Source organism: Podarcis raffonei, chromosome 3, assembly GCF_027172205.1.
Source record: "Podarcis raffonei isolate rPodRaf1 chromosome 3, rPodRaf1.pri, whole genome shotgun sequence".
Lineage (NCBI taxonomy): Eukaryota > Metazoa > Chordata > Lepidosauria > Squamata > Lacertidae > Podarcis > Podarcis raffonei.
This window is the reverse complement of record NC_070604.1, coordinates 21,400,489-21,413,332: the sequence shown is the minus strand read 5'-3', so window position 1 is coordinate 21,413,332 and position 12,844 is coordinate 21,400,489. Positions and strand designations below refer to the sequence as shown.

The 12,844-nt window shown below is 41.7% G+C and overlaps 1 protein-coding gene across 3 annotated transcripts in view; it reads left to right on the top strand.

Annotated features, from left to right (window-relative positions):
* Window positions 1-12,844, top strand: part of SNTG2 (syntrophin gamma 2) — a 218,262-nt gene that overhangs the window by 187,033 nt on the left and 18,385 nt on the right. For all 3 annotated transcript variants that reach the window (XM_053380786.1, XM_053380785.1, XM_053380787.1), the window contains one exon: window positions 10,619-10,690. In XM_053380786.1, coding sequence (XP_053236761.1) covers window positions 10,619-10,690 — 72 coding nt within the window. The remainder of the gene's footprint in view (window positions 1-10,618; window positions 10,691-12,844) is intronic.

Sequence of the window (12,844 nt, the reverse complement as noted above, 5' to 3'; positions counted from 1 at the left end):
CAAGTGAGTAGTAGTTACCGTATTTTTCGCTCTATAAGACGCACTTTTCCCCTCCTAAAAAGTAAGGGGAAATGTGTGTGCGTCTTATGGAGCAAATGCAGGCTCCATGGCTTCAGCGAAAGCAACGTGAAGCCTCCGGTCAGTGCGCACCGATCCCTCTTGCTTTCCTGGCTTCGCTTCGCTGGAGAGGCGCTGTGCAGCTCTCCCTCTCTGCGCAGCGCCCCTTCAGCAAAGCGGGAGGAGAAATGGAAAGGGCTCCGCTTCTCCTGCCACTTCACTGAAGGGGCGCTGCAAAGAGAGGGAGAGAATATATTTTTTCTTGTTCTCCCCCTCTAAAACTAGGTGCCTCTTATGGTCGGGTGCGTCTTATAGAGCAAAAAATGCGGCACTTAACACTTGGATGTACTGCTATGCTGGACTCAGGACCCAGCTTATGGGCTTCCCAGAGGCATCTGGTTGGCCATTGTGACAACAGGATATTAGACTAGATGGGCCTCTGGCCTGGATCCAGTAGGTCAGAGGCAGTAACGTTTCTAAATACCAGGTGCTGGAAAGTACAGAGATTTCTCTTGTGCTCCTGTCCTTGTTGGGTTCTTCTTGTAGGCCTCTGGTCGGTGAGATCAGGATGCTGGACAAGACAGGCCATTTGTCTCATCCAGGAGACTGTTCTTATGTCCCTACTTTTTAACGTTTTCATGTAACAGTTTGGTAAAGAGAGAAGGAAGCGCCCTAAGCGTTTTGAAACTTTCAAGTCCTTTCTTACCCTTCCCTAGTGAGAGGGGGAGCAAACAGAAGCCTGGCTTCACTTCTCAGCATGTGTTATCGGAGGGCAAACAGAATGCCATGTTCCACAGCTAGTAAGTCGAGACGTTTAAAGGAGAACATTGAACAGAGAATTCTTAGGAGAAACTGGGTAATTCAAGTCATACCCTGTGATTGCCAAGCATCTATGGGTGAGTGAGACAAGAGCTACCAGTGAACAGTTATACTCACTGACAACAAAAGGTAAAATATAGCAAGCCATGTGCCTCCCTTTCATAGCATATAACTGACAGAGTTCAAACAGCGATGGAAGAAATTTGACCTCTTGAACACAATTACACACTATGTGGGTTTGCAGCTTCATAGTCATTTCTCTTCATCAGTGCATACAGACACACAGATCAATGTAGAGGACAAAAACAGGATTGTGACCCAATCCTAACAGCTCGCAGAACTAAAAAAACAGGTGCTGTAGGAATTTTCCAAAAACTTTGGAAGGCCACTTTGCTTTTGCATTGTTATATTACATGCACATATTCCGATGAACATGTTCAGAATTGTATTGGAGCAGCTTGATTTAAAACCAGACAGTTAACAACTGTTTTCAGTCAAGATGAAAGGCTTACTTAAACCATCGATTTCATGAAGTTTCCAAACATTGGCATTCCAAGCATACAACACTGGTTGTGAAAACTATTAAAACAGCTTGGTTTGTGACTAAATAGAAAGTTTGAGAGTTTCCACAATGCACCTCCCTTTTTTGAACCATCATTTTTGTAAGTTTCATGTGTTCAACCTCAGTTCTTCTAATACAGCCTCTAATACAGCTACACTCATAGCTTCAACCTTACAAAATAATATTTCTAATTTTATTAGAAGGAGACAAAGTTGTTTATGCACTGCTACCCTATTTGCCATAATAATGAATTGCTGAGTCACAAACAAATTTGTCATTTTGATTAGAATACTTGCATTAAGATACATTTTAAAGGTTCTGTTTTACTCATAATTCTTTTTTGCTATAAAAACCACAAGCACCTCAGCAGGAGGTGTGCTTTTAAATAAGGTTTTGTTGCACTGTTCATTTTGATTCAAAAACTAGTTACTTGGCATTCCATAAGACGATGGGGTTGCCTTTAGTCATGCAAAACCTTGTGCATTGCTTAGTTCAGGTCAGTAATATTAAGCCGCTGATCCAGAAATTTACGTATGCTTACGATGACTATCTAAGGGTCCATTCCCCCCCCCCAACACCACTGATGTGTTAGGCAATGGAAAGTGTGGGGGGTGACATTTTTGGGGCATAGGCCCAAACTCCACTTTGGACACATGGACACACTCAAAACACCCCCTAAAAATGAAACAGACAACTATATGACTGAAAAACTACCATGAATGTCAGGTCTAAACTGTGAGCCACATTTTGTTCAGCCCCATTTTGTGGGCTGGGAAAATGGAAAATAGCTATATGGCTTTTCCCTGTGATAATCAGATCCCCCCCCCCTTGAAAAAGGAGAGACAAAAACACTTCAGAAAGTACTGTACCGACCCCTGTCTTTTGCCAGATGGAAAATGTGGGGTTTAATTCACTTGTTTACATATTTATAATCCACACTTTCATAAAAATGTGTCAGTACAGCATATAAGAATGAAATCAGCATAAAGCATCCGTAAAAAACATGAATAAAACATCATTAAATGCTGATTGGTTAAAATAGAGAAAATTCACATTGCCTGTCTAAACAATGTAGTTTTCAAAATTACATGAATTTTCACAAAATGATGGGCCAAACAGTCAGAAGGCCTCTGTTGCCTAAAGAGTCCCATCCTTACCAGCAGGATGATCAGAAAAGCTCTGCTGGATGATTACTTGAGGATGCAGTAGACATTAGGCCCCCAAATACATGTGATTTTAACCCCATGGACCCAAGATTATTGGGAGTCTTAGGCCTGTACCTCGTCTGGGTTTTTTTCTTGTACTGAACAACCAGGACACCAATCTGGTTCTAGGAGTTAAAACACCATCCTTACTATTTCAGTAGAGAAAAATTAGCAACCAGCATCCTCATATCAAGCTCCCAACCACCCAAAATAGGAGGGATCTTGCAGAATCCTCATAGAAAGGTGTGCCTGCACCTAATGCTATATTGTGGAATCTGTTGGGAATCTGATGTGAGATACAGCAGAAGTTGCCCCCAGTTCCAGTCACTACGCAGAGGCAGCTTAAGGTCCAAAATAGTTTATTGCTGCAGAAGATAAGGCTTCAGTAATACAGTTCCACATGTTGGTATATACATACAGCTTATATGTGAAAATCTATCTGTTGCTTCAGCAATTCAAGACATAACACAGACTCCGACTCATGGGCCGATGAATAAGCTGACATGCCATAATCACTTGCATCTATTGGCTTATCTTATACAGTGGTACCTCAGGTTACAGACGCTTCAGGTTACAGACTCCACTAACCCAGAAATAGTACCTCGGGTTAAGAACTTTGCTTCAGGATGAGAACTGAAACCATGTTTTGGCGGCGCGGCAGCAGCAGGAGGCCCCATTAGCTAAAGTGGCGTCTCAGGTTAAGAACGGACCTCCAGAATGAATTAAGTTCTTAACCTGAGGTACCACGGTACATGGGGTGATTTGTGCCCATGCAGAAAAGTCACCCCTTCTTCCATGTCCAGTTTCTCCAACAGAATCTCTGTTGCTGGAAGGGGGCCTCACCTTCCAGTCTTGTTCCAGGAGCATTTCTCCTCATTTAGACTCTTGAAGCTGCTACTCTTCCCCCCGCCCACCTCTGCACTCTGCTGAAGTTATTTGAGTTTGCTTCCTCTTCCTGTGCTTCTCTCCCCTTGACCTTTGGCCACCTTGCACCCATCAGGGTTACCAGCACACTGTTCCCTCAAATCCATCTTCTGCAGAGGAAAGCTCTTCACTCCTATGCCTTTCCATGCATAGAATTGTGTTCTGCTGTGTATTTATATATATTCTTGAAAAATTCACTTAACATCAGCATAGAAAATCTGGCAACAACATATCTAAGAAGCCCTTCTTGCAAAGATCAGGACATTCATCAATGCTGAATTATAGGGACAAAGCAGTGTATCAGCACTGTCAATCTAGATGGGTTAAACCAGGTTTTTTTTTAAGCTAATCTGTTATTCAAGAACTGTAGGAAGACTTCAGCAAAAACATTCACTAGAAAGGAAAGACTTAATCCCTTGATCACAATGGTACCTTTTTAGCAAAACTGACATATCAGAAAGCTTTAATCTATTTGCTTGGGTTGTATAGGCTTTGTTGGGTTTGTTTTGTTTGTTTTTATCTACGAAATCTATACTATGAGCAAGATTGCTGAATTTGCTCTTTTATTGTTGGAAATATTTGTTTGGAATATGATCAACTGGTTGGGTGTTGTTGTTTTTTCTTTCCATTTTTCTAATGGGAACAATGATTACTTTAAAATTCAGAGACTCTAGAGAGCTGATTACTCCTACAAGCATCAAATCCACACACAGAGATATCTGCAACCCATTACACACCATTCAAGTACATAAGATTGTACATCTTTAATTTCCCATATTATTTTGCTAAAAGAAGAGTACAAGCAATGAAGCTGTCTCAAGAAAACTAGCACAAGGTGTCTCATTTTCAGTGTGGAAATTAAGTTAATTCCTCTTTTTGCAAGGATTATCTTTAGATCTAACTATTAGTTAGATTTAGATCTAACTATTACTTTTATTTTAAAATAGTTATATCATTTTAAGTAAAATGTTATTAATTTCACTCAGTCTCACTCAGCTGCATAGTTGTACCCCTTCAGTCAAACTTTTTGAATGCCTATGTTGTGGGATTTTGATATATGTGGTGTTCTGATATATGTGGTGTTAGGAGTACAAAATCTGTCAAGTTTAGAGATACCACAATTTTTGCTACCTTTGGGGAAAGTAGTTTAATATATGACAGACTTCATAAATGGCACCCAACAGGCCTCTGTAGGAGTTAAACAACTTTTCAAGAATTGGACAGGTGCAGGCCTTGGCAATTATTTTGTAACTGCAGTTGCTCAAGAGGCTAATTAGGGACTGAAAATTACGTTTTTGTCTTGTTGCTGGCAAAGTCTTTTGAACTATTGTCCTCAAGACTCTATCGTGTTAAATAAAACAGCAAACAAATGTGATCACAAAAGATTCTCAATAAGCTATTACTAGGCATTTCCCACTTCTAATTCATTTTAATTATGTTTAAATAAATCAGATGGTAATTAAAGAATTCTGGGAGAGGGGCAAGTCTGCATACCATCTTTCCGTGTTCAAGAATATTAATGGTGGGTGTGTCTTGGAGGAAAACACATTTCCTGATGCAACCCTTACTCTATTCTTCCAGAGGACAGGCTCCAGAAGGAAATGAAGACATTCAGAAACACTGGGAAACTCTGGTATGCTAGGGCAGTATAGGTTTGGATGATCTGAAAGGGTACTTCCCATGCACAATTACTGTATTTTTCGCTCTATAAGACACACCTTTTCCCTCCTAAAAAGTAAGGGGAAATGTGTGTATGTCTTATGGATGCAGGCTGGGCAGCTATCCCAGAAGCCAGAACAGTGAGAGGGATTGCTGCACTTCCTCTCGCTGTTCTAGTTTCTGGCTTAGCCGCGCTCTATCCCTTCCCCTACCTCCCACAAAAGGCAGCAAGAGCCACGCTCCCTCTAAAGAGCCACACGGAGTGTGTGTGTGGCTCTTGGGGGCTTTTCCTAGAGGAGGGAGAAGGGCAACCCATCAGTGACGGGCTGCCCTTCTCCCTCCTCGGGGAAAAGCCTGCAAGCTCCATGCGGCTCGTGAAAGGGAGTGCTGAGCAGAGCCTGGGATGCATACAGGCTCTGCTCAGTGCTTCCTTTAAAGAATACTTTTTTCTTGCATTCCCCTTCTAAAGACTAGATGTGTCTTATGGTCAGGTGCGTCTTATGGAGTGAATAGTACGGTAAGCTAAGGTTAATTGTCTTTTAACACAAAGGAGTCAGGTTCAGTGACTGTCTGCTCCTTGCATTTTTACAGTGGCTACAGGACTTCACGTACAATGTCCTTTCCTCTTGGAGCTCTGAGAAGCCAATCAATAGGTGTACGGTGAGGCTTGATTAGACTGGAAGCAGTTTAAGATAGGTTGCTTACACTCTCAGGAGTTCCCACACTGAGGAATAACAAGTGAATCCGCTTCCTCCTCCATGACAACGGAGACATTTGGCAGGAAATGGTTTTATTTGCCCTATGCACTGAGTTCTGTACTAGGCTTTTCTTTACCAGGCAAACAAAGCACCTAGACTCAAGGAGTTCAGTGAGCAGACACCTATAACACAGTGAAGAAACTTGGTTCTCCAAAGTACCCAAGGTTATTAAACAGTGTCTCATTTGGACAATATGAATAGAGGTAGTTTCTCTCATAAACCCTAAGCACTTGTGTTCCAGGTTCAAAACAACGAACCTTTTTTAGTCATTTTCTAATACACATTGTCCATGCAAGCAGACTCTTCTTAAATAAGCTAAATTCTATCCCACTCTTGCGCAAACAGATGAACGGACCTTTTCTGCAGTGGCTCCTCTTCTGTAGAATGCTCTCCCCAGGGACGTTTGCCTGGCGCCTTCATTATACACCTTTAGGCGCCAGGCAAAAGCGTTCCTCTTTAATCAGGCCTTTGGTTGATTTTATTTACATCCTATGCCCTTTTAAAATGTGTTGTGGGTTGTTGTTGGTTTTCTTTTGATTATGTACTTTGTGGTTTTATATTCTGATTCTATCCTGTGAACTGCCCTGAGACCTACAGGTATAGAGCAGTATAAAGGTAAAGGTAAAGGGACCCCTGACCATTAGGTCCAGTCGTGACTGACTCTGGGGTTGTGGCGCTCATCTCGCTTTATTGGCCAACGGAGCCGGCGTACAGCTTCCGGGTCACGTGGCCAGCATGACCAAGCCACTTCTGGCAAACCAGAGCAGCGCACGGGAATGCCGTTTACCTTCCCGCTGGAGTGGTACCTATTTATCTACTTGACTTTGACATGATTTCGAACTGCTAGGTTGGCAGGAGCAGGGACCGAGCAACGGGAGCTCACCCCATTGCGGGGATTCGAACCACCGACCTTCTGATCAGCAAGTCCTAGGCTCTGTGGTTTAACCCACAGCGCCACCCGCATCCCTATAGAGCAGTATATGAATTCAATAATAATAATAAATTCCGAAACAAGTGTGCACAGCCTGCACTACTGGATTAAGCCAGGACCACTTTCTCCATTCACTGCCCATTACCACACACACTGCCTTATTAATTTAGAGAAATAATAACATATGACCTTAGTGAAATCAGGGCAGCATTAACAGAATGTTAGTTTTTAAAAAAAAACACCAGGAAAAATAAAGAAGCATTTTTATTTTTATTTTTATTTTGTAAAGGGAGAGAAAGATATATTACTATTTGAAAAGAGCCATTTTAAATTACTTAGGTTTCTTCATTTCTGATTTACAAATGTAAATAGAAGCATTTAGATTAGGGCCACCCATTTCTTCTAAGCGCTTATAGACATTTTGGTAACACTGAAATGTAGTTTTAAGGTCAGCAATTACAATTTTTACAGGTCAGCATTCTTCATTCCACATTTGGTGTGAGTTTTGCCAGTTCATTCCTATCTACTCTTTCTTATCAAAGATTTACAAATTTTTCTTTTACTTAAGGTACTGTAATCCAGTAAATAACTTGTTGATGATTTATTGTACTGAAAAATCTAATATTATGATGGAATAGTTGAAAGTTGATGAATGTTCACAATACAACTGAGCTTAATAGGAATTCAGCAATGTTGAAAATGACTGTCTTTTTAGGTGTCTACAATATCAATAATATGTTGTGACAACATTGTTCAGTTAATTCTGGGGTAATTATTATCATGTTGCAATATTAGCCCTGATTCAGCAACAGCAACCTACTTGTTAGTGGTCAAAAAATTTAAATACTTACACTCACTTCCAACAGAATGCTTGGAAAAACCATTGCAAGTTTGCACTAAACGTGGCAGGTACCTATGCTTTGGCTATCACCTGTTTGTTTGTTTGTTTGTTTGTTTGTTTGTTTGTTTGTTTGTTTCCAATAGAACATATTGAAACCAATATGTTCCTGCTACACTAAAGGTTTTCAATGCCAAAGTAAATCCAAAAATACTGTATGACATACCATTATGGATTGGTGCTGTTGACCACTCACTGGAACGCAGCCAATCAAAATCCCTTCATAAAATCCTGGGTATTCCGAACTGTGTCCCATTATGCAGCCATATGCCTGGAAACCGGACAAGGGCCTGTGGAAACTAGAGCGTGGTTTATCACCATAAAATTATGGCTACACCTTCCTTTCAAGCCTGACCCCTCTTCTCTAATTTTTCATATGCTGTTGGAATCCCACCATTCCAAATGGTTAGCTTGTACCAAGAATAAAATTTAAACCATTGGCCTATCATTTGATTTGCGACTTATGCTTCCACTGTTATAAGTATTTCGAGCAATAAAGAGCAGATTTGTAGAGAAGGAATTCCAAATTCTGAGTCGTGCAGCCAAAAAATCTTGCTCTCTGTTGGAGTTAGGGATCTTACGATGTACCAGTGGCCCGGGTACTATTTTATAGTTACAAATGATATGACATATTTTAGGAAGAAGTCTGCAAATACTGTCAATTTCCTCTTAGATAGCATCTCATTGTATTGTGAGCATTTTGCTGCTTGAAAGCCCATAAAATGTCACTCATGTTCTAATGATAACCTTGCACACTGGGATACATAGACAGTTTCAATATAGCTTTAAGTGTTATACTTTTGGGGTTGCTTTTTTAACACTCAGAATATACTCTGTGCCCTTTGTACCACCGCCAACAATCTTTGCTGCAAAAAGCATGGCAGGCTGCAAGAACATCAGAGAGATAAAAGGAATCCTAAACATAATAGAGGATGGTGAGGAACCCTAAGCTTTTGTTGATAGGGACAGGGAGCAGGGGGTCATTCGTGACCAATTCAGCTCTGGCACCAAGAGCTAAAAGCCAAAGCCATTTTACACAAAGCAAAGAAATGACAGGAAAGGAAAGAACAGCGAAGCAAAAAGGAATGACAGAACCACTTCTTAATAGGAAGGCTGGCAATTCAGCCCACAATCCAGCTGATTGAAAGCAATTGGATTTAAGGAAGTTCTTTTCCCTTCACCCAACTCGGGTTAAACATAGCCCTTCAGATTCATTGGATAGCAGATTATTCTCGATAAAAGCAGTGCAAAGGCAAATAACTGGGCCTGTTTCTTTTTCTTTCATTTTCTTTTGTATTGTTAGGAATTTTGGAAGGGGGTTGCCAGGCCCCTCTACTGCATGAATCCAGCACTTGTTAAAAGCTAATCAAGCCTTTTAAATCTGGGAAATAGCCAAGCTGGCTTCCTGGTGAGCTGATGGGTGCTTAAGGGGCTCTGTGCAAGATAGTAAAATAGGTGGGGACCCCTCCCTCAACAGACAAAGCCAGAGCTTGGGGTTGGAGTTTTGCAGCGATGTGACCTAAAAGTAAAGCAGCAAGCAGGAGAGAAAGTCAAAGCAATATTTGAGAGCTATGTTTTATTTCTGTTTGAATCTGAGGCTGCTGCTATGGGAGAATCAAGACGCTTTTGGGATGTTATTGCTGTGACTCCCTCCATCATAGCTAAAGTTGTACATATGTGTAAATAAACCATACATAAAAACACCACAGTATCTACTGTGCCTCATTTCAAAAGGAAACACACCTGGAATCCCTGGAATCTCTCACCGCTCAGTGATCGGGGCAACGTGCAACAGCATCATTGGCTAAAGAAGTCAATTGTCTGTCAGAGCCAGCAGTGATGCCTGTATCAGTAATAAAGATCAGCTATTCAGTGAAGGGGGTTGGGGAGGGTTAACTCCCTCTTCATTAGTTTTTTTTATTATTAATTTAATATATTGATTACCTGCTTCATTGTAATAATAATCCCAGAGAGGGCTAAGCAAAATACTTTAGAAGTCCCATATTTGCCCTTGCAATTATATTTATACCATTATTATGTGGTGTTTTTTTAAATAGCTGTTACAATATGTTTTAACTCCATGGCCTCAGCAGTGACTTAAATGGTGTTAGGATAAAAAAATTCCTTAAGCGGTTTTCCTGAGGTTTGTTTCACAGCGTCTCCAACAGATGAAATAAGCTGCTTTTCAAACAAAAGCTTGATCCTGTAAGTCTATATGGGTTTTACGGATTGCTGCAATGCCTCGATTTATCAAAATGTTTTAAGACAATGATGAGTCTCTTCAAATTTACCTCCACATTTGCTGCTAGGCATATGCTAGCTGCTGAATGGAGTTCACTTTTCCCTTATGGATTTTCCAGAGAGTACTCTATGGGCACATAGCGCTGTCATATTGTTAGATCTCAGCAAGTCACAGCCTATTCAGTGGGGAAACCAACCGGGAGCCCTATGTTAAGCAAGTCTGAGTTCCCAAAAGAAAGCAGGGTGCATGTAATGATAATTTAAAGCCCAGATATGCTGCATCTGTGTGATGCATGAAAAAGAGTTGCTACAGAAGGAATAGCCATTGTACAATGAATAACTGTTCTCAAATTTCCTGCTTTTAAAAAAATAAAAACAGTATCTATTCTATGTTTGTCTGTTGCTCCAGAGAATGAACACACAGCTTTCAATTAACTAAACAACCAGATTTTTTTTAAAAAATACAAAAAATTAAAAGTTTATAGAATAGTAGGAGAATATCTTTTTTTGGCAAAAAGTATTAGACCCAATGTATCTAATAATATATTTTCTTTTGTATTGCAGGTTAGCACTCTAGACTGGGTACGAGCTGAAAAAACCTATAACCTCTGTGAGGTTCTATTTAAAGTACACAAGGTAGGTCTCCTGTTAAGTTATGGACTACATTTGGAATGGGAGACTGTGATTTTCAAAAATTAAATTAGAATGTGTTCAGATTAATTTTCTTGAATAAGAAATAGTTAGCCAAAACTTAGTCTACATTGGAAAGCTAGTTCCTAGCAATGAACTATTGCCATTATTTGTGTTTGATGATCAGGTATTGGCTCATTCTGAACAAATGCGGACAATTCTTAAACCCAATCTAAATTTTATATCAAGGTTAGCCAACATGGTGCTCTTCAGATATGGCTGCAGTATAACTCACAACAGTCCCAGGCAGGAATAATTCAAGTGCATGTTCAACAACATCTGGAAGCACCATCTTGGCTATCCCTATTCAACACAATCTATTTCATATATAATGTATGGTGGGGGGAGTAAGATTGCCCCTTTCAGCTGATGTTCCTGTGCATAGCTTAGTGGTCTAACAACTATTTTGCATGCATAAGGTTCAAGATGTTCTGCCTAACATCTCAAGTGAAAATAATTTCAGGTAATAGGGCTGACTGACATCCAGGAGGGATGCTTCCACCACAAGGCTGGATGAAACAAAGGTCTTCCAGTGGAAGGCAACTTCTAAGGCATGGCTTTGTGCTGGTTCCTGTCCCGTCTTCATGACTTCCTCCAGAAGGCGTGGCTTGGGGAATGTTACCACCCATGCTGTTTTAATACTTGAGCGAAATTATATGGAGTTTTGGAATGTGTTGCCCTCAGTATGCTGATTATATGCAGTTCTGTTTCTCCTTTACAGCACAAGCAGGTTTGGTGCTGACTTTGAGACACACACACACACATATATATATATATATATATATATATATATATACCGTATTTTTCGCACTATAGGACGCACTTTTCCCCCTCCAAAAATGAAGGGGAAATGTGTGTGCGTCCTATGGTGCGAATGCAGGCTTTCGCTGAAGCCTGGAGAGTGAGAGGGGTCAGTGCGCACCGACCCCTCTCGCTCTCCAGGCTTCAGGAGAGCCCCACCGCCAGCCCCACAAGCTCGGGGGACAGCGGGGAGGCGGAACGCCGCCATCCCGCTGTCCCCCGACTTGGCTAGAAGGCTGGCGGGGGGGGGGGGGAGAAGCCGGCTCCTCCCCGTCGCCAGCCCCGCAAACTCGGGAGATAGCGGGAGAGGCGCAGCGCGCCCTTCCTGCTGTCCCCCGACTTGGCTAGAAGGCTGGCGGGGGGGGGGGGGAGAAGCCTGCTCCTCCCCGTCGCCAGCCCCACAAACTCGCAAACTCGCCAGCCCCGCAAAAGAGGCGCAGCGCGCCATCCCGCTGTCTCCCGACATGGTTTGGATGCTGGCGGAGGGCTTCCTCCTCCCCCAGCCCCGCAAGCTCCCAGAGCGATGCCAAAGCTGCGCGCAGCTTCGGCATGGCTCTGGGTCCCGTTCTGGGGGAGAGGGAAGCTTGGGCTTCCCCCGCCCCAGCCCCGCGCCTGGTGGGGGGGGAAATAAATTTTTTCCCCTTTATTTTCCCCCCCCCAAATCTAGGTGCGTCCTATGGACCGGTGCGTCCTATCGTGCGAAAAATACGGTATATATATATATAAATATATAAATATGCAGGTCTAAAACATCAAGCCCAATCAAATCACATATGCCTGAACAGTTAACTGGTCACCCAGATTAGCTCCAAGAATCAACTATTTTATGATCCTGGTGGAATGTACATGTTTTGAATTTTGCATGCATTCCCTCATTAAACATTACAGCGACGCCTGAATGTCTGATAGCCCTAGAGAAGAGGAACATACTCTGAATGACTGGAAAACTGTGCTCTTGATAGGTAGACACATTCAGTTCTTACCCAAGGACTGATGCATGCCCTTTGTTTTCTTTATTTCCCTAATATTCTGGTAGGGTTAATTTCAAGAAGAAGCCAACTTAACAGCAAATTCTGATGCTATGTTTTCATTTTGAGGTGGGGAGGGAAAGAGTTGGAAATAAGCTGCCCACGATTCAGCCCTTTACATTCCTGACATTTTAATAAATGAACACTTAATTGTCAGTCTTGATGAATACATTAACTGAAACACAAAAAGCTTCAGTGTACAAGTCTAGCCATTCTTCTGTTGACACTTCAGTATAAATGATAATGAAGGAAACTTAGAGCAAATCAATTA